At 35.5% G+C, this 22763-nt stretch overlaps 1 protein-coding gene and 3 non-coding genes across 4 annotated transcripts; all 4 read right to left on the reverse strand.

Annotated features, from left to right (window-relative positions):
• Nucleotides 1–3903: 3903 nt before the first annotated feature.
• LOC128662320 (transcription factor HES-4) lies at nucleotides 3904–7533 on the reverse strand. Its single transcript, XM_053716126.1, has 4 exons — nucleotides 7455–7533; nucleotides 7033–7128; nucleotides 4810–4888; nucleotides 3904–4575 (listed from the first exon to the last, which is right to left on the reverse strand). Exons 1-4 carry the CDS (start codon nucleotides 7488–7490, stop codon nucleotides 4091–4093), a joined length of 696 nt encoding a protein of 231 aa, XP_053572101.1. The 5' UTR covers nucleotides 7491–7533; the 3' UTR covers nucleotides 3904–4090.
• Nucleotides 7534–19588: 12055 nt separating this feature from the next.
• Nucleotides 19589–19659, reverse strand: TRNAG-GCC (transfer RNA glycine (anticodon GCC)). Its single transcript has one exon. It is a non-coding gene; the product is annotated as a tRNA-Gly (tRNA).
• Nucleotides 19660–19764: 105 nt separating this feature from the next.
• On the reverse strand, nucleotides 19765–19835 carry TRNAG-GCC (transfer RNA glycine (anticodon GCC)). Its single transcript has one exon. It is a non-coding gene; the product is annotated as a tRNA-Gly (tRNA).
• Nucleotides 19836–20006: 171 nt separating this feature from the next.
• TRNAG-GCC (transfer RNA glycine (anticodon GCC)) lies at nucleotides 20007–20077 on the reverse strand. The gene has a single exon. It is a non-coding gene; the product is annotated as a tRNA-Gly (tRNA).
• Nucleotides 20078–22763: the final 2686 nt, after the last annotated feature.

A 22763-nucleotide genomic window follows, 5' to 3' on the forward strand; every position in this document is an offset into this window, starting at 1 on the left:
ACACATTTTTGTTTAATTGTTATACATCCATTTTTAATAGTTATAATGTATCAAATTTACTTTTTACTCTGTCACCTTTTATTATTCAGCAAACTCTGGAGACTGAATTCGTAGTTTAAATAACATTAGTTTTCAGAGCAATGCAAATAATAGAAAACGTGTGGTTTTATGGATTTGCGAGAAAATAAATAAAAATAAACCATCTTTCGAATTTGCAAAATAAATATATAAAAAAATAGTTATGTATATTGGAAAAATAAATGCATGCAACCTCATTGTGGGAAGTCAAACCTGCTCGTGAGCAATTTGAATTACACTTGTAGCAAATGATGAAAGGGTTAATTATGAAAACAGTAGTGCTGATAGTTTCATTGATCTTACAGGCAACAGATGGCGGTGACTGGGATAGATTAATATATCACATATCATTGTTATTTGCCTGCCTTATACTTATATCTGAAAAATATGCTGAACTTTAATGACCCTGCTACATGCTACTTAGTGATTGTTTATATCAGAGCAGGGGCACAATGTGGCCTTCTCTTCCACGGTCCAGCTGTTACATCAATATACACAACTATAAAACCTTGACCATTTGATCTTACAACCAGCTTCTAAAGTATATGCTGGACCTTCAGATGTGCTAAATGTCTCACATTGGACTTCCTATGGCACGAAATGGTGAAACATGGCACCACCTGGCCATCCTTGTAGAAAAGGGGGCAGTTCAGGAAACAAGCAACTGTTATGTCAAGTGCAAATGTTTTGTTTAAATGGAACACAATAAATAAAATATTAACAAATGTACTCTGTATGCTTCACTTGGCCAGGGGCAAGTCCTTGGAATATTAACCTATAGTTCCTAAACATTTATCTAACCATTTTTATTACTAGAAAACTTATATTTTTAAAAAAAAAAATCCATCATTATAATTTCCACCATAGACACAGTGGGAACAAATAACATCAAGCAGCTATTGTCATTTAACTCTTCATACTTCAGCTGCAGGGGGGAGGCGGGGGGGAAGCCACATAGACTACACAGTTTAGAGAGGGTTTAGGAGAAATGAGCCCTTTGGTTTTAAAAGGGACATCTATAAATACCTACCTTACCGAGCCCCAATCTGAAATTGATGATCTTATATTTAATACTGTATAAGTACAATGACTCAAGTATTGTTCTACTGAAAATAAGCAGGAATCATTATCTCAACTACCCTGCAAATGCATAGCCTATGCCTTTTCACCACGTGAAACCTGGATTGCCTGTAGTTATATCCACAGCTGATATAGATATAATGCAAAGGATCATGCAGGGCAGTGGGAATCATTAGACACAATGAAATCTATATTGGAGTTCTGACAAGCAATTTGAAATGTAAAATAAAAAAGGGGGGAAACAATTTATTTAATGATTTAGATAGAGCATACAATTTTAAACAGCTTTCCAATTAAAGGGACAGTCTACCATATAATTGTTATTGTTTAAAATGATAGATAATCCCTTTATTACCCATTCCCCAGTTTTGCATAACCAACACAGTTATATTAATATACTTTTTACCTCTGTGATTACCTTGTATCTAGGAACCTTCTTCCAGCCCCCTAATCACATGACTGTGACTGTTTATTATCTATTGACTTAAATTTAGCATTGTTTTGTGCTAAATCTTAAATAACCCTGTGCCTGAACAGTGTTATCTATATGGCCCACGTGTACTTTCTGTCTATTTGTGTTGAAAAGATATTTAAAAAGCATGTGATAAGAGACAGCCATCAAAGCCTTATAAATTAGCATATGAGCCTACCTATTTAAACTAAGAATACCAAGAGAAAAAAGGTAAATTTAATGATAAAAGTAAATTGGAAAGTTGATTAAAATTAAAAGTCCTATCTGAATAATGAAAGATTCATTTATACTAGACTGTCCCTTTAACGTATATCTAATTTGTTTTATTCTGGTAGTATCCTTTACTGAAAAACATATATAGGTAGGATCAGGAGCTGGGGTTGGCTGCTGATTGGTGGCTACGCTAATATACCTCATATTATTGATTTAGCAATGTGTTCAACCAGCTCCCAGTAGTCCATTGCTGCTCATTCAATAAAAGATATCAAGAGAAGGAAGCAAAAACTGATAAGAGAAGTAAAGTGGAAAGATGTTTAAAATTCTGTAATTTGATGATGTATGCCCCGGTTTTTCTATATTATCAAACATCATGCTGAGCTCTCAAACTGTCCTCAATGTTTATCGTTTATCTCTGTTTAAAGGGATAGTCTAGTCAAAATTAAACTTTCATGATTCAAATAAAGCATGCAATTTTAAGCACATTTCTAATTTACTTCTATTACCAATTTTTCTTCATTCTCTTGGTATCTTTATTTAAAAAAGCAGGAATGTAAGCTTAGAAACTGGTCCATTTTTTTGTTCAGCACCTGGGTAGTGCTTGCTGATTGGTGTCTAAATGTAGCCACCAATCATCAAGCGTTACCCAGGTGCTGAAAAAAAAATGGCCGGCTCCTAAGCATACATTCTTGCTTTTTCAAATGAAGATAACAAAAGAACAAAGACAATTTGGTAATAGGAGTAAATTAGAAAGTTGCTTTCTATCCCTTTAATATCAATGACATTTTACTTTTCAAGGGGAAGTAATGGTTACTTGAAGCATGAAAGTTTAAATGTTGGCTTTACTGTCCATTAAAACAGCGGTCGCCAACCAGTGGTCCATGGACCACTGGTGGGCCACGAGAAGATGTTGGTGGTCCTTGACACCATCAAGCAGGAATTAGTCTCCTCTGATGGTGTCACCCTGTCGTGCCGCAACTCCCTACAATGCCTGGCTGGGCATCAGTGAAAATGAAGGAGGAGTTAAATTACAATCTTCCTACGCAATCTCCCTACTCATTAGGAAGTATTCTCTCAGTTTTGTCATTCAGTTAGTTAATTCCAAAAAATAATTCTTAAACATGTAAATATATACATAATGTAAACTTAGCTATGGTTATACTAGTTATGTACAGTATGTGTGTGTTTGTGTGTATATATATATATATATACACACATATATATATATATAACAATTATTATTATTATGTTAGTGGTCCACGGGATTCAAAATTGTGAGTTTAGTGGTCCCTGAGGTCCGAAAGGTTGGCGACCCCTGCATTAAAACATAAAAAGTCCTATTGTCAAATTTGCTTTATTCAATTGATATTCTTTGTTGAAGGAGCAAATATGTACTGTTGGGAATTAGCTGTTGATTGGTGGCAGCACATCTATGCCTCTTGTTATTGGCTCACCTGATGTGTTCAGCTAGCTTTCAGTAGTTCATTTTTGCTCCTTCAACGAAAGATACCAAGAGAATGAAGAAAATTGCAAATTACATATTATGTTTCAAGGGTCAGTAAAGCCAAAAATAAACTTTCACGATTCATGTAGAAAATGCAATAAAAAAAGTTCCAATGTACTTATATTATCAAGTTTCTTTTATTCTCTTGTCATTCTTGAAGGATCAAATATGTACTGTTGGGAACTAGCTGCTGATTAGTGGCTGCACATATACTGTAGGCCTCTTGTCATTGTGTTCAGCTAGTTCCCAGCAGTGCATTGCTGTTCCTTCAACAAAAGATACCAAAAGAATGAAGCTCATTTGGTAACAGAAGTAAATTGAAAAATTGCTTAGAAATCTATGCCCTATCTGAATCAGGAAATAAAAAAGTTGGTATCATGACTCTTTAAGAATATATTCCTTTTATAAGCAGATATGCACTTAAGATATCAACAAGAACTTATAGATAATGTATACACATATAACAAAGAAATATGTCTCCATCTATACACTGAAATTATGATCTAATATATTGGATCAGTTATATTTTGTAAAATAAATACCAAACACAAAGTTTTTATCTAAAGAAATATATTTAGAGGAAACAAGTCAAAAAACACAATAAAAACAATATAATTTAAATGTACAAAGACTATTTACAAATAGTTAACCCCTTTACTACAGAACGGGCTGCAATTCATTTCATAGAAATGAATAGCAGCCCTCTCTGACAAACATGGGTTTAAAAACAAAAAACAGTCTTATGGCCAGGGCCTCCATACAAAAGCTGGTGACATAGAAGCGTTTGAGAGAAACGTGGGCAGGATAGTCCTTTGCACTGACATTTTACAACTTTCTCCTTGAGGTTTCCGTGGTGATGACTGCAATATTGACTGGGAAAGGGGCCTTATAGATGAACTTGATGGGTATGTTGGAATAAGTGGTTGGTTGGTTTGAATATGTGGACATTTTTCTATGCTGGTTTCTAGGTCCCCTGTTACCCTGGAGATCTGTGGTGGACTTGGTAGGAGCTGTCTGTGATCAATTTCCATGTTGTCTCCTAGCATTGGCTCCTTCCATCTGTTTATACATTTGTCCTCCAAGTGTTGGTACAGTTTCCCTACCAAATATGTCCTCTTGTCCTCACATACATTGGTAGAGGAGTTTAAGAATTGTGTTGCCTGGCAGAGACCTTCTTGAAACCCTCCCTCAAATCCTGGCAGTGAATTCTTCTCTACTTCAGAATCTAAAGAAGGAGTATATGAAAATAAATTACACTTTAACTTCAGACCAATTAACAGTCTGACATTATCCAGTACTGATGTACACTTTTGTAGATCTTCACAATTGAAATGTCTGGTTTTCAATCTAAGTATTAACTAATCATAGACAACTCAAGTTATTTTTATGTGAACTTCTGTGAAAAGAGGTGACATCCCAGCACTAAGTCTTTTGTACAAATTAAAACAAAAATGCCTACCTGGAGTATTACACATTCTCAGGAATTCCACTGTCTTTTTCAGAATATCTGCTTTTTCAGTTTTTGGATTTTTCAGCGACTGCAAAGACAAAAAACATTAAAAATTATGGAAATGGATAGAGAATAAATAAATTCATAAATACTCATGATCTGGAGAGAAAAAAAGTTGCAAAATAAAATAGACATATGTACATTTTTGTGCATAATAACCCCAGTTTTAATAGTTTCATCAGAATCGTTAAAGGGACAGTTCACCCAAAAAATGTCTCCCCTTTAAACTGTTCCCAATGATTCATTTTAACTTCTGGAGTGTTTTAAATTGTTTACAAGTAGCTCCTTTACCCCTATTTTGGTATTTGAAATAGCTGATTTAGCCTGTGGTATCCCAACCTATACTGAAAGTTTCTATACTGGAGTATATTCTATTGAATAGCCTAAGTAAACACAGCCAGCAGAAGATGTTACACTCTCAGTGGGGGACATGATAGTTAAGTAATAAAATTATAATTTTCTATTGTTCTCTCTAAGTATTGAGTTTTGGGTTTCTAGACAAATATAAGATAAGGAAGCAAGTGTGTGTACACAAAGTGATAACATAATGAGATCTGATATTACCTGAAGCTCAACCCATTGTAATAGGCTGTGGTTTAAAACAAAACCAGCTACTTCATATACACAAATAAACAGAAAAATGTAATTTCTCATACATTTTATATTCTGCAACTGGTATTACAAATCATTGAAAATACATTCATATAAAAACAATTTTACAGTGTACTGTCCCTTTAAAGTGACATGATAGTGAGAATTTAAAATGTTTAGGGTTGAAATAGAGCATTAAATTATATCATTCCCTCAATAATGTATTGTGGCTCTGAAGCTAATTTTATGTATGTGTTTCAAGTCTTTAAATGGGTAAACATAGTTATATAAATATAAAATTATATTATCTGTTTGTACTTTTTCTGGATAGATATAGATCTCTGATATGAAACCCATTTGTTTCCATAATTCAAATAGAGCATATCATTTTAGATTTTTTTTTTTTTATTAACTTATAAGTTATCAAATTTGCTTTGTTCTCTTGGAATGCATTACTGGGAGCTAGCTAAACACATCTGCTAAACCAATGAGAAGAGGCATGTATGTGCAGCCACCCATCAGCAGTTATCACCCAGTATGTATTGTTGCTCCTGAGCCTAGCAGGGTCATCTTTTCAACAACGGATACCAAGAGAATGAAAAAAAAATAAGAAAACAAAAGAAAATTTGAAAGTTGCTTAAAACTGCATGTGCTATCTGAATCATAAAACAAATATTTTGGGGGTTTCATGCCCCTTTAACACAATTGTATAAGGCCTTAAAGATTATAATAAGCTCCTTCATTGATAATAAATAATATCTATATAATACACAAGGTAATTGAAATTGAATGAAGTCAAGTAAAGCTCCCCATCCCATACTAAATCACGGAGAATGATTCTCATTATTAGTATTTCTATAGTACATGTTATTTTTCAATTCCCATTAAATAGCCCTAAAAACATTTTCGACTATGTATTTTTCTGACATCACGAATTTACAGTTCAAAATGAAATAGCCATGAGATTCTTAGTCCTAGTCACTGTTTTTTTTATACTGCTGATGAATATTTACTCATTAGAGTATAGTAAGGCAAAGTATCCAGACTAACTAGATTGGACAAAAACCAGCCAGTATTCGTAAAACTGTATCGAATCCAAACAATCTAGCAGTATGCAGATGCCCATTTAATGCTGTGAATTTAGTCTATAATTTAAACAGGCAGGAAACCCACATTTCTTTCATGACTCAGACAGAGGATACAATTTTTAAACAAATTTCCAATTTCCTTATTATCTAAATTGCTTCATTATTTAGTTATCCGTTGTTGAAAATCATATGCAGCCACCAATCAGCAAATAGCACCCAGGTGCTATTTTTTTTCAACAAATGATACCTAAATAATGAAGCAAATTAGAAAATAGAAGTAAATTGGAAAGTAGTTTAATATTGCATGTTCTATCTGAATCATTAAATAAAAAAATTTGGATTTCCTGTCCCTTTAAGGAAAATTTTGGCCAGCTCCAAAAATGGATTCAAGAAACATATAAGTAATGGATATCGGGCAAATGGCTGATCATGGAGCATTGTGCAATTCTTCTAGATAGGATCGCTTCGGTAGCTGCATACACGTTATACCTACCTCGTCTTGAGTGGCCTCCAGCAGAAGGGTCCTTAGATGTTCCAGGCTCTGGTTGATTCGGTCTCTACGTCTCTTTTCTATGACCGGCTTCATGAGCTACAATTAAAAGGGACAATATAATATATAATATAAGTGTCTAGGAGAAATAAAGGGATAAAACAGCCTCACAAAAAGAAAGTCACAGAAGAGAGGAGCTCGTGTTAAAGGAGAAATAAAACGTTTTAAACAATGTATAGATCAGATGAACAGATAACACGTTACCGAGAAACTTCATGGGATTTTATATAAAGTAAAAAAAAAGTAAGCAGGAAAGAATGTGGGGGGAAAGAACACTTTGAGGAGTTTAAATTAGAGAAAATTATAAAAATAGTTCCCGAGGAATAAAGAATCGTATATAGTGGCTATTTGCTGAATGTATTTACCCTCTTATCTTCTTTGCTTATGTAAGAATTCTTCATACTGGATGATCAATCAGTAATATAGTCCGGTACAGTCCAAAGCTAGGGGGTGAATGCTCTCTACAAAGTAAAGAGCCGCTGATAAGTCTAATAGAAGCCACGCCCACGTGTAATCTAGCCACGCCCCTTGTATACAAACTACACATTAGCATGACAATTAGACACTAGACACGTTCACGTGTCCAACAATATGGCTCCTCCGCACACACAGTGCTAGGATCCTATTTCCCATCATAAAAGTCTTACACCGAGTTATTTTTAGCGTGTAGGGATTTATTATGTGCTTAACCTGACACACTTATTGTATTTATAAGAGATATTATCGCTGCAAGGCCTGAGAAACTGTATTTACTAAACAGCAATGGTTTTACTGTTATACCAAGATACAATGCACCTTTATACTCATATTATGTACAGTCAATTGACCCTAGTGACTACAGTCCAACAGTACTTTTCACTATATATAATAATAAGTAACTATGATTCTGAAGTAGAGTTTTATCTGTACAAACTCTGTGAAGTAAACTTTATTCAAAGTGTAATAAACTTTATACTTCTATAAGCTACTATTACTGTAAAGGTGCACAATTTTTATGAAAGTGACATAAAAGTGCAACAAGAAAATGCTCTGTATTAGGGCATTTTGGTCATTGGCTGCATATAACTATGGCTCTGATGATCTAAAGCTCTCTGCTCTGGTGAGATTATCTAAGAGGTCTTGCCAGTACTGTGAGGTCCCTAAACTGTTAGAAAGAACAATTTTACACTGCGAGTGGTTTATCTAGGTATGCAGGGTTCTGAATGTGAAGTAGAGACATAACAATAAAATACTCTAAAAAATATGTGATTTCTCTCCAAGCTTTAGCTCACCAGGCCCTTATTATCAGGTTATTATTATTGTCAGGTATTTGTAGAGTGCCAACAGATTCCACAGTGCTATGATATAGGTGGTGTACAAAATAACATTTACAGGGGTCAAGTGGGTAGAGGGTGAGGGTCCTGCCGAGAGTTGCACTGTTGTAGTTGGCTCTGGAAGGTGATCTACAAACAGATGGGCTCATAGGCTTACATTCTATGGGGGTTTAAGGGGATAGCAGTGGAGTTAGGAAGGTTAGTGTAGGTTGTATGTATCCCTGAATTGTAGAGTCTTTAGGGAGCGCTTGAAGCTTTCAAAACTAGGGGAGAGTCTTGCGGAGCGAGGCAGAGAGTTCCATAAGATGTGAGCCAGTCTGGAAAAGTCTTGTAAACAGGAATGTGAGGCGGTAGCAAGAGAGGAGGAGAGTAGGAGAGTAGGAGGCCCTTCACTGTTTAACCACTGCAAATTGTTAAACACAAAGGTAAATGCTAGGTAGCTGACAAAAATGTAGTGGCCCGATGACTGGAGTCATATGTGTGTAGCCACCAAACACCAGCTAGCTCCCAGTAGTGCCTTGCTGCTCCTGAGTCTAAATAGGTATGCTTGTCAACAAAGGATATCGAGAGAACATCAATTTGATATTAAAAGTAAATTGAAAAGCCACTTGTATATGTATATAATTGTTCTGGTTGAACCATGAAGGTTTAATTTTGACATACAGTATATATCCCATTGATATCTACTAAATTGATTCAAAATCTAATCCCTTTGATTTATGAAATAAAGTGGGAAAGAAAAAAAAAAATAATTATGACAATCACAATGTTAGTCCAAAATATGTCCCAATTTATTATAGTAAAAAAAATAGCTATTGCAGTTACAGACACTTCAGACTGACTATATGGGAGCAGTAAACAGTCTTTGTAAATTAGAAACAAATTATCAAATGTATCCATATACACACACATTTTAGATTATACTGTTCTATATTAAATGGTATCTCCACCAAAGTGCTAAAAAGTGCAGGTACAGAACACCCAGACCCTAATCATACTGTTCTACACACTAATATGTGGCATCTCTATATTCATTATGAACACGCTCCAGTAATGCTATATTCATAATGCTATTTACTTAATATATGACAAATATATAAATGATCAGTATTAGTAAATTCAAATACTTTATCATCAGTATGATGGTAAAACTGTAGGGATGAATAGTCAGCAGTATATCTTATGTGAGACTGCAGCCAAACAGGTCTCTAATGCATAAGAGCCAACATATGGGTTAAATGTTTGTATAAAAAATAAAGTAAAAGCAGGTTTATAAATTAACAATACCTAGGTATCTATCTCCAATTTAAAGGGATATGGGATTCAGAAAGGGCATAACATTTTATACCATTATCAAATTTGCTTTGTTCTCTTGATATTCAGTGCTGAAGAGATACCTAGACAGGCACCTTGCTCCTTAATATAGAACAAATGTGCCAATCCTTGTAGTATATCTTTTTTTTTTTTTTTTTTTTTTAAAAGGACACTGTGGTCAGTCTTTTTGTATTATCTAACAGAGGATATTTTCAAATTAAATTTAGCTTCTTTTTTTTTGTAATTGTTTTGGTTTCCTGAATAAACCATACTTCCAAGAGGCACTCCACCAGTTGAAGGAATAGGAAAACTAAAAAATATTTTCTATTGTGATTCAGACAGAATACAATTTTAAAAAGTTTCCAGTTATGAAATTTGTTTCATTCTCACTGTATTTTTTGTTGAAACGATACACCTAGGTAGGTATCTGGAACACTTCATGCAGGAAATAATGCTGCCATCTAATGCTCTTGAAAATTCTTGAAAAAAACTGCTGCCATATAGAACTCCAGAGATGGGCACGCTCCTAAGCATATGTTCCTTCATTTCAATGAAAGATACCAAGAGAATGAAGAAGAATTGATAATAAAAATAAATAAGAAAATTGAATCATGGAAGAAAAATATGGCTATAATTGATATTCTCCATATATTATTTAATTTTAATTAACATTAATTTGTATATTTTTTAGCAATCTATCTGTCTCTCTCTCTCTCTCTCTCTCTCTCTCTCTCTCTCTCTCTCTCTCTCTCTCTCTCTCTCTCTCTATATATATATATATATATATATATATATATATATATATATATATATATATATATATATATATATATATATATATAAATAGAAAGAAGCAGGGTGGCGCAGAGACCTCAAACTTTAAAATACAATAAATAAAATAATTAAATAAAATACAATACAGTTTACAATAAAATATTATAGCAATATATATAGTAGAATAAAATATAAAATAATAATATATTATAATATAAATGTCTATAGCTGTAAAGGTCCTAAACGATCAGATGTAGTCAGGAGCACATCAATTATGGAGAGGAAAGTCTTCAGATGCTAATCCCCTATTAGATGTACACTTACTTGAATGAACCTCAATCACATGAGGTAAGAATGTAGCACTTTCATAGAAAAGTAAGGCACTCCCTGTAGAAAAAGTAGAACGATCAACTGGATCTCCCAGAATATAGACTTCTGTATCTTGGAATATGGATAGTAGAATCCTCCAAATGTCCTTGTGCTCTCTTTAGAAAGTAGTAACTTCCAACTCCAGTATAGGTGTCATATAAAGAGAACCAGAAAAGCGAACATAGTGTAAAACTGCTTTAATAACACATAAATGACACACAATAGGGTACACTCACATAAAAAACCTCAACTAATGAGGTATGGAGAGAGCACATAGACGTAGTAAAGCTGCAGCCCAAAGAATCCAATAAGTATCCGCCGTGGGAATCTTAATTCAAAGGCAAATGCAGACTCCACAATAACAGAAGTATCGAACAGTTCATACAACAGGTCATGTACCTTCCTTGAAATATCTTACGCGTTTCGAAGGGTCAAATAAATTAGGTTCCCTTCATCTGATGAAGAAGGGAACCTAATTTATTTGACCCTTCGAAACGCGTAAGATATTTCAAGGAAGGTACATGACCTGTTGTATGAACTGTTCGATACTTCTGTTATTGTGGAGTCTGCATTTGCCTTTGAATTAAGATTCCCACGGCGGATACTTATTGGATTCTTTGGGCTGCAGCTTTACTACGTCTATGTGCTCTCTCCATACCTCATTAGTTGAGGTTTTTTATGTGAGTGTACCCTATTGTGTGTCATTTATGTGTTATTAAAGCAGTTTTACACTATGTTCGCTTTTCTGGTTCTCTTTATATGACACCTATACTGGAGTTGGAAGTTACTACTTTCTAAAGAGAGCACAAGGACATTTGGAGGATTCTACTATCCATATTCCAAGATACAGAAGTCTATATTCTGGGAGATCCAGTTGATCGTTCTACTTTTTCTACAGGGAGTGCCTTACTTTTCTATGAAAGTGCTACATTCTTACCTCATGTGATTGAGGTTCATTCAAGTAAGTGTACATCTAATAGGGGATTAGCATCTGAAGACTTTCCTCTCCATAATTGATGTGCTCCTGACTACATCTGATCGTTTAGGACCTTTACAGCTATAGACATTTATATTATAATATATTATTATTTTATATTTTATTCTACTATATATATTGCTATAATATTTTATTGTAAACTGTATTGTATTTTATTTAATTATTTTATTTATTGTATTTTAAAGTTTGAGGTCTCTGCGCCACCCTGCTTCTTTCTATTTATGTCTCTTTATTGAGGAGTGATAGGTCTCCTCTGCTTTTTGGGGTTTGGCAGCTGGATACTTCTTGCTGAAAATATTTCTTATGAGGTGCTGGGTATAGAGTATATACCTTGTGGCACAGCTTTTATTTGATAGTGAGCGCCTAGGAGTGATTCAGTGGATTTTTTCTACTGGTTCATTTTTCTTTTGTTACTATATATATATATATATATATATATATATATATATCTCAACGCTCTGTTTCTGCTGCACCTCTCTGTGAGTCCCTTCACTGGCTCCCCATTCAAAACAGAGTTAAATTCAAAATTCTCACCCTGACCTACAAAGCCCTCACCAATGCTGCCCCACCCTACTTGTCCTCACTTATCAACAAATATACTCCTGCCCGTCCCCTAAGATCCAACAATGACCTGCTTCTTGAGTCCTCTACCATCACCTCCTCTCATGCTAGACTACAGGACTTCTCTCGTGCAGCACCAACCCTCTGGAACGCACTTCCTCGAGATGTCAGACTTGCCCCTAACCTCTCCTCCTTTAAACGTTCCCTAAAGACCTTTCTGTTCAGGGAAGCTTATCACCCGACTTATTAACAAACTAACTTCACTTAACTAACAGTTGCCCTCTATCTCCTCGCTACTATCATTATCACCTTTGCAGTCCCCACCTCCTGTTTCCCATCCTCCTACCCATCTAGATTGTAAATTCCCACGGGAATAGGGCCCTCAATACCCCTTGTATTTGTCTTATCGTATTGTTTCTCCATTGTACTGTTATCCTTGTACCCATGGGCAGCGCTGCGGAATATGTCGGCGCTTTATAAATGAATAATAATAATAATAATAATAATATATATACATGCACACACACATTTATTTATTTTTTAATTAGCAGACATTTTAATTCCTTAATTGGTCAAGTGCAGGTTTATTATGATTTCAGGTATATTCCCAGTGGCACCTTAAAGGGACAGTTTACTCAAAAATTTTCTCCCCTTTAATTTGTTCCCAATGATCCACTTTACCTGTTGGAGTGTATTAAATTGTTTACAAGTAGCTCCTTTACCCTTATATTGGCATTTGAAATTGTTAATTTAGCATGTGGTATCCCCACCTATTCTGAAAGTTTGTGGCCGCGTGTACCAGCTATAGATAAGCTTTGTAAACACAGCCAGCAGAAGAAATAACACTCCCAGTGTGATAAAGCAGAGATAAGGTAATAAAATGTTGATTTTGCATTGTTCTCTTAAAGTTTTGGTGATTGTTTTAAGGACAGATATAAGATAAAGAAGCAGGTATATGTGCACAATGTGATACAGTAATGAGATCTGATTATACCTACAAGCTCAACCTATTTTATTAAGCTGTGGCTTCAAAACACAAAATCAGAGCTTTAATATACAGAAATAAACCTTAAAAAGCTCATTTTCATACATTTTTTACTCTGCAGTTGGTAAAAAAAGCAATTGTAAACACATTAAGGGAAAAACTATTTTACAGTATACTGTCCCTTTAAAACTGTAAGTGAAATCTTTGGAAGAAATTACACATCTTTGCATCATATTGAGACAATAATGTATATGTTAAAGGGAGAGTAAAGTGAAAATTGAACTTGCATGATTCAGATAGAGCATGCAATTTTAAACATCTTTTCAGTGTAAGTCTATTATCACATTTGTTTTATTCTCTTGGTATCCTTAGTAGAAAAGCATATCTAAGTATGAGCAACACTGTACTGTGAGCTATCTGCTGATTGGTGGATGCACATATATGTCTCTTGTCATTTGCTCATTTTATTTGTTCAGATAGCTCCCAATAAGGCATTGCTGCTTCTTCATCAAAGGATACCAAGAGAATGAATCACATTTGATAACATAAATACATTGGAAAGTTGTATTAAATTGTATACTTTATTTGAATCATGAAAGCTTAATTGTGGGTTTTATGGGGTTAGGTGCATGGTACCTCCTCATACCATATGAATATGTTCTAAAGATCGTTAAGCAAATTAAAATCCCTTGTCCAGGACTAAAACAGATTAATAGATATATTGCTGATCAATAAAATAGTCTTGACCTACTTTTAAGCTTGGTGGGACATATTACAGGAAAAATATTCACAAAACTGGCTCAGATAAGTGATAAGAAAGATTAAAGGGACATGAAACCTAACACATTTATTTCATGATTTAGGTAGAATGTACAATTTTAAACAACTTTCCAGTTTACTTCTATTATCAAATTTTCTTCATTCTCTTGGTATCATTTGCTGAAGGAGCAGCAATACACTACTGGTTTCTAACTGAACACATGAGGTGAGCCAATGACAATCAGTATATATATGCAGCCACCAATCAGGAGCTAGAACCTAGGTTCTTTGCTGCTTCTGAGCTTACCTAGATAAACCTTTCAGCAAAGGATAACAAGAGAAGGAAGCAAATTAAATAAAATAAATAAATTGGATACTTTTAAATTCACTTCTATTTTTCAAATGTTCTTCGTTCTCTTGGTATTCCTTGTTGAAAATGAATACACACATATCCTACATTAGTGGGAGCTAGCTGCTGATTGGTGCCTGCACACATTTGTCTCTTGTGATTGGCTAACTAGATGTGTTCAGCTAGCTGTCAGTAATGCAATGCTGTTCCTTCAGCAAAGGATAACAAGATAATTAAGCTAATTTGCTAATAGAAGTAAATTGGAAAGTTGTTAAAAATTATATGTTCTATCCAATAGATGAAAGAAAATTTGGGGTTTCCTGCCCATTAAATCCTATAATATAAAAGGCCAAGTGTGTTTGTCTGAAGCTGTCATGCGCAGTAGAGACAGCACAGGACAAACACACCTGGCCTAACCTGCTGATTGCGGCGGTGGGGCGAAAGTGGGCGTGGCCGAGTGGGAGCGTGGGCGTGACCGGACGGGAACGTGGGCATGGCCGAGCGTGACAGGGTATGTCGGGGGACGTGGTCAGGCGTAGCGGGGGCGCTGTCGGCGCGAGAGAGAGGGGAGAGAAATAGAAAGAGAGGGGGAGAGACAAAAAGAGATAGGAAAGAGCTAAATAGAGGGGCAAGAGCAGAAGAGAGGGGAAAGAGCAGAAGAGAGTGTGGAGAGAGCAAAATAGAGGGGAAAGAGCAAAAGAGAGGGGAAAGAGCAAAATAGAGGGAAGAGAGCGAAAAAGAGAGAGAGAGAGAGCAAAAGAGAGGGGGAGAGAGAAAATAAGAGGGGGGAAGATAGAGAGCAAAAGAGAGGAGAAGAGAGAGCAAAAAAGAGGGGGGAGAGCGAGCAAAAGAAGAGAGGGGGGAGAGAGGGGGGGAGATAGAGCAAAAGAGAGGGGGGAGATAGAGCAAAAGAGAGGGGGGAGAGAGAGTAATAGAGAGGGTAGAGAGAGAGCAAAAGAGAGTGATGGAGAGAGAGCAAAATAGAGGGCAAAGAGCAAAAGAGAGGGGGGAGAGAGAGCAAAAGAAAGGGGAAAGAACAAAATAGAGGGAAGATAGAGAAAAAGAGAGGGGGAGAGAGAGCATAAGAGAGGGGGGAGAGACAGCAAAAGAGAGAGGGGGAGAGAGAGCAATAGAGAGGGGGGAGAGAGAGAAAGAGAGGGAGAGAGAGCAAAAGAGAGGGGGGACAGAGAGCAATAGAGAGGGGGAAAGGGAGAGCAAAAGAGAGGGGAGAGAGATAGAGCAAAAGAGAGGGGGGAGAGAGAGAGCAAAAGAGAGGGGGAGATAGAGAGCAAAATAGATGGGTGGATAGAAAGAGCAAAAGAGAGGGATGGAGAGACAGAGCAAAAGAGAGGGGGGAGAGAGAGCACAAAAGAGAGGGGGAGAGAGAGAGAGCAAAAGAGAGGGGGAGAGAGAGAGAGCAAAAGAGAGGGGAAGAGAGAGCGTGCAAAAGAGGGGGGAGAGAGAGAGCACAAAAGAGAGAGAACGCAAAAGAGAGGGGGAGAGAGAGAGCATAAAAGAGAAGGGGAGAGAGAGCGCAAAAGAGAGGGGGAGAAAGAGCAAAAGAGAGGGGGAGAGAAAGCAAAAGAAAGGGGGAGAGAGGGAGAAAAAGAGGGGGAGAGAGAGAGCAAAAGAGAGGGGGAGAGAGCGCAAAAGAGAGGGGGAGAGAGAGAGTGCAAAAGAGAGGGAGAGAGAGAGAGCGCAAAATAGAGAAAGAATGTAAAAGAGAGGGGGGAAAGAGAGAGCGTAAAAGAGGGGGGGGTGAGACCGCAAAAGAGAGGGGGAGAGAGAGAAAAAGAGATGGGGGAGAGAGAGCAAAAGAGAGGGGAAAGAGCAAAATAGAGGGAAGATAGAGCAAAAGAGAGGGGAGAGAGCAAAAGAGAGGGGGGGAGAGAGCAATAGAGAGGGGGAGAGAGAGAAAAAGAGAGGAAGAGAGAGAGCAAAAGAGAGGGGGAGGGAGAGCAATAGAGAGGGTTAAGAGAGAGAGCAAATGAAAGGGGAGAGAGACAGAGCAAAATAGAGGGGGGAGTAATGGGGAGAGAGAGAGCAAGAGAGAGGGGGAGAGAGAGAGCGCAAAAGAGAGAGAGAATGCAAAAGAGAGGGGGAGAGAGAGAGCGTTAAAGAGGGGGGAGAGAGAGCACAAAAGAGAGGGGGAGAGAGAGCAAAAGAGAGGGGGAGAGAGAGAAAAAGAGAGGGGAAAGAGCAAAATAGAGGGAAGATAGAGAAAAAGAGAGGGGGTAGAGAGAGCAAGAGAGAGGGGGAGAGAGAGCAATAGAGAGGGGGAGAGAGAGAAAAAGAGAGGGAGAGTGAGAGCAAAAGAGAGCGGGAGAGAGAGCAATAGAGAGGGGGAGAGAGAAAGCAAAAGAGAGGGGAGAGAGACAGAACAAAAGAGATGGGGGAGAGAGGGGAGAGAGAGAGAGCAAAAGAGAGGGGGAGAGAGAGAGCAAAAGAGATGGATGGATAGAAAGAGCAAAAGAGAGAGATGGAGAGAGAGAGAGAGCAAAAAAAGGGGAGAGAGACAGAGCAAAAGAGAGGGGGAGAGAGAGAGCGCAAAAGAGAGGGGGGAGAGAGAGCGCAAAAGAGAGGGGAGAGAGAGAGAGCACAAAAGAGAGGATGAGAGAGCGCAAAAAAGAGGGGGAGAGAGAGCAAAAGAGAGGGGGAGAGAGCGTGCAAAAGAGGGGGGAGAGAGAGAGCGCAAAAGAGAGAGAGAACGCAAAAGAGAGGGGGAGAGAGCGTAAAAGAGAGGGGGTGAGAGAGCACAAAAGAGAGGGGGAGAGAGCACAAAGATAGGGGGAGAGAGCACAAAAGAGAGGGGGAGAGAGAGAGCAAGGGGTGGGACCACTGTACTGTAAAAAATGGCCCGTGTAAACGGGCTTTAGGACTAGTGTAAATAATGAAAATTGTGTTTTGCTTTTAGAGACATTTAGTTTGACATTTCTTTTTATTTATTTATTAAAATTCAAGTGTCACCTTAGACTCTGGACTTTATACCCCTTTCCAGTAATAAAATATGGAATGGTTGTGGAATTGAAGTAAAAGCACCTTTAAAAAATGCTGTAGACCTTGCAAGCCATAGATCACCTCTTTATACATTAGTAATAGCTGAAGAGATAAAGCTATAGAAGTACAAGTGGGTGAAAGAATAATAGTGATAGAAACGGTCATGCATGTTTACACAGTGCACACCCATATACAAATGTAGATACACTCAGATACTGTATAGCTCTAACATTCAATTTACAAAAATAGACCCACGTTTTATTGAAAACCCTGATCATAGGGTGGGTTGGCAGCCCCCACCCACATACTTGTAGATATCATTTGATTAAATGCTAATTTGTCCAAGCCCGATTTTCCTCATTGTATTATAAATGACAAGTTATATAACTTTAGACTCCTGATGTGGAAGGGTGGTGCACAACAGGCAGGTCATGGTTTAGTCAAGGAGAAAATAATTACACAATGGGTGTGGCATAGTATGGATTGGGGATGGGTGGGCAAATAAAATGTTGCCTGAAGCTAATTCGTCTACATAAACACAATTGTCATTTCAAGTTCAATCAATTGCTTTTCTAACAGCTAGATTAATACAAACAAGACATTTATTACTGTAAATAAGATCGATTTTAATGTGCCCCAAACAATATATATATATATATATATATATATATATATATATATATATATATATATATATATATATATATATATATATATATATATATATATATATATATATATATATATATATACTGTATATAGATAGATAGATAGATAGATAGATAGATAGATAGATAGATAGATAGATAGATAGATTGATTGATTGATTGATAGATGATAGATAGATAGATGATAGATAGATAGATAGATAGATAGATAGATAGATTATAGATAGATAGATTTAGCTAGAGATAGATATATTAGAGATAGATCATGATGGATGATAGATTGATTGATTAGTTAGATAGATGATAGATAGATAGATAGATAGATAGATAGATAGATAGATTCATAGATAAGACAGACATACAGAAAGACAGACAGACAGATTAGATAGATAGATAGATAGATAGATAGATAGATAGATAGATAGATGATAGATAGATAGATAGATAGATAGATAGATAGATAGATGATAGATAGATAGATAGATAGATAGATAGATAGATATATAGATAGATAGATAGATAGATAGATAGATAGATAGATAGATAGATAGATAGATAGATAGATAGAATGATAGCTATAGAACACTGCTTTCACAAAAAAATCAAGTAGAGCTCTAAAACGTTTCAAACATACTTGAAATAACAATAACTATAATAAAAATGTATCAATCGCCTCCACCAAATATTTATGAAGGAATTAAGAAGTCACAATACGAGAAGCATTAGTAACTTGCTGATTACCAGAGGAAGGGGGGACAGGCAATTACAAAATATTCACATTTCGACTTAGGTTGCATTAATAAACCACATTACTAAACTTGATTAACCATTGTAAGGCCAATGACGGGGTTTGTCAACCTGTATTTAACTAACTCTTACCCCAATGATCCTGACATTGCCACGGTGGTTTTATAGTATTTTATTGAATCAGCTTAGTCACAATTGCTCCAAGGAGATCTAACCCCGGGCAACCATCAACACCTTAGGTTGCATTGGTCTCTCATAGCTTCATATTATTCAAGTCTGTAGCATTATTATAAATGCATTATGATTTTATTTAGGTATACTCACCAGGTGTCTATTTTTCATTAACACCTATAATAATAAGTACATGCCTGGATTCTCTCAATAAAGTAGGACTATTACATATATATATATTTACCAGACATGTTTATTATGGCATCAAACTAAAAACTTTTTCATTAAAATAAATGTCCCCCGAGAAGGGAAAAGTTTGGGGTATAAATATAGTAATACCTTAAGAAAGTACAAATAATATTTACATTAATTACACACACAATGTGTGTATATATATATATATATATATATATATATATACACACTTCTTTTCTTGCAAATTCAGCATCAGAACTATCATTAAAATAATTGGGTCTGAGAGTAAAAGGCATTACTTGCATTGGCCGGGAATCGAACCCGGGCCTCCCGCGTGGCAGGCGAGAATTCTACCACTGAACCACCAATGCTCAGCTGTTGAGTGTTCTATCTTGTATGTATATATCTTTTTATTTAATCAGATTTACAGAAAGAAGTTTTAACTTCAAAAATATATTGAGAGTAAAACGTCTACTTGCATTGGCCGGGAATCGAACCCGGGCCTCCCGCGTGGCAGGCGAGAATTCTACCACTGAACCACCAATGCTCAGCTGTTGAATGTTCTATAACCATGTCTAAAAAACTTTTAATGAACTGTGTGGTTTTTTTCACTTATATTGCTCATTCGGTACAATTTTACATTGTAATGGGACTAATAATTCAGATTCACAGAAAGAAGTTAAAAAAATATATTTGTTCTGAAAGTAAAACTACTATTTGCATTGGCCGGGAATCGAACCCGGGCCTCCCGCGTGGCAGGCGAGAATTCTACCACTGAACCACCAATGCAGAACTAAAAAAAATAGCTGGAAAAATCAAAAGAAATATTGTATATATCACTTGTATTGTGTAAACTATACAACTTTATAATAAATGTATTTGTGACAGAAACTTTTATTGTGAAAAGTCGCGACTCTAGTAGTGCTGAAATTACAGAAATTTGTTTTATGTATTAGAAGATGAGGTAAAGGAAAGACATGTCCCTTACCAATTAGTATCTCATACATGCAACTTTGAAGGGATTCGAAGCACTCAATCAATGAGCCCAGAGAGAAATGGGTAAAGAGTAATTCAGTTGCTGTTGCTCACTGGCAGTGGCAGACGACTTTCTCTTATAAAGTTGCATGCATTTATTTTTTCAGTATCCATTCTATTTTTATATATTTACTTTTCTAGCTAATACAATAGTTGAGAAAGCTGACTGCATTGCTGTGTGTTTAATTTTGATGTATTTTTTTCTTTCTATCCATAAAACCACGCATTTTCTATCAATAGCAAGTCATGTTTCTGAATTCCATACCACATAGTTTTCAGTGCTGTTTAATCAGCGTGCAATATTTTACACTTTAGTAGTTTAGTGACCTTGTAGCTGCTTTACACCTGACCTGCCTGCACTGTTTCGATAAACTAATCTTATTTAAACAATTCAGTCTCGAGATTTATGAACATTTATGAACTACTGTCTGTGTATGTTACTTATGTTGTTTATACTGAACAACTGTACAATAAATGTATCCTTTTGAAAGCAACTTTTAATGTGAAAAGGGTCAACAATATTAAAGTGATTAAATTACGAGAAATCTGTTTAATGTATAAAAATTCCCAGAAGGTTACAGAGCCTTTAGTAATTATGAATTCAAAGCAACAATTAGCCTGAGCATATTATATTGAGGTATTTTATCATTATATTAGTTTTTAAATATTGAAGATATGTGTTTAATTTCTATTAATTAATAGGTGCTGCCATGTTGGAAGCTAAGTTTTCCCCTTATCTATCTACCTTGCTGAGGAAAGGTTAATGGTACTGCTCCTTCAGTCCTCTATAACTCATCCCGGCTATGTGCCAAAAGGGTATTAGTTGGTACTGGTACATTAGCTTAAATTTAAATATATATGTATGTATGTATATATATATATATATATATATATATATATATATATATATATATATATATATATATATATATATATATATATATATATATATATATATATATATATACACAGTATATACCAGAACTGCTTTTGCAATGTTAAATGGCGACAGCGTATGCTGTCAGCATTCAGTGATGTCTGGCGGACATGATCCGCTGAGCGGATCATGTCAGACAGACATTTGAGAAATCGGCCCCATAGACTGTGCTGGAGGAGGACCATCTTGATTGAAACACTGGAGAGCTCAATCCATTGTTTAAAGGGGCAGTATACACCAATTACTTACTTAGAAGCTCCCAATTTAGCACTGTTGATGAGATTAGCCTGGGACACTCACTGAAAGGGGCTGATAGCAGAACCCCCTCTCCTCTGCATATGAAAAGACCTGAAAATCAGCTCAATGTTATTTAAAAGTAAGAAAAACTATACTATTTAAAAAAAAAAAAAAAAAAAAACCCAGGTGGGCTATATAAATGGAATATCTACAACACATTTATGCAAAGAAAAATCTAGTGTACAATGTCCCTTTAAGGGATATTTCATGCATGTTTACAAAAAGCCTCTAACAAACTACACTTTCTTGGAATACTTTTTAATCATAGAATTAAATAAATATTGCCTTTTTTTCTGATAATTAGTTCACTTTGAAATTGGGATTTTTAGTGTCATAGATCGGTTCTAGGTTTACTATTGATTGGGTACTGCCAGTCTAAGGGAAAAATTTTTTAATAAAATTCAGAGTATTGCATAGATGATTTTGTAATATGCTTATTCAATAATACATTTGACTTATTGAACATATTTGAGAACTTTTTTACAGTGTGTGGGCTAAAGAACCATTTGGATTTTGGAATAGTTTGGATTTTGGAATACTGTATTTGGATATTTACATCTGCAAAATGGGACTAAGTTTAAACAACAATATCTAATGTCATTTAGGCAATATTTATATGTTATATTACAGTTTATATATGCAACCTAAAGGTAGTTTTATATAATTTTAAATACTTTTGGATACATAATACCATCAGAAAGATAGTACAGTACTGTAATCAGAAAGGTATTATATACTAAAATTTCCTTTTTAGAACAAGCTTCTCTGCCTGCGTCTTTGGCTTGGTTTTTTACTTACTGGTGAGGAAATGTAATTTCTAATACTTTTTTTTTAAATACAAATTTCTGAAATTTCTGGAAATACTGATTTGGGGATATGTACTGATAGATAGGTAAATGATGGATAGAAATATATATATATATATATATATATATATATATAGATAGATAGATAGATAGATAGATAGATAGATAGATAGATAGATGATAGATGGATAGATAGATAGATAGATAGATGATAGAAAGAAAGATAGATGATTGATAGATAGATAGATAGATAGATAGATAGATAGATAGATAGATAGATAGATAGATAGATAGATAGATCGATAGATAGATAGATAGATATAGAGATAGATAGATATATAGATAGATAGAAAGATAGATAATATATAGATATATAGATATAGAGATAGATAGATAAATA

This window comes from Bombina bombina, chromosome 6, assembly GCF_027579735.1.
Source record: "Bombina bombina isolate aBomBom1 chromosome 6, aBomBom1.pri, whole genome shotgun sequence".
Taxonomy (NCBI): domain Eukaryota; kingdom Metazoa; phylum Chordata; class Amphibia; order Anura; family Bombinatoridae; genus Bombina; species Bombina bombina.

What these genes read in the sequence shown, in the direction of transcription:
- LOC128662320 (XM_053716126.1), bottom strand. Translation starts at nt 7,490, where the DNA reads ATGAAGAATTCTTACATAAGCAAAGAAGATAAGAGG. An exon ending in TAAGCAAAGAAGATAAGAGG is followed by an intron (nt 7,129 to 7,454) that starts GTAAATACATTC and finishes TTTTAATTGTAG; the next exon opens with CTCATGAAGCCGGTCATAGA. An exon ending in GAGAATGTGTAATACTCCAG is followed by an intron (nt 4,576 to 4,809) that starts GTAGGCATTTTT and finishes CTCCTTCTTTAG; the next exon opens with ATTCTGAAGTAGAGAAGAAT.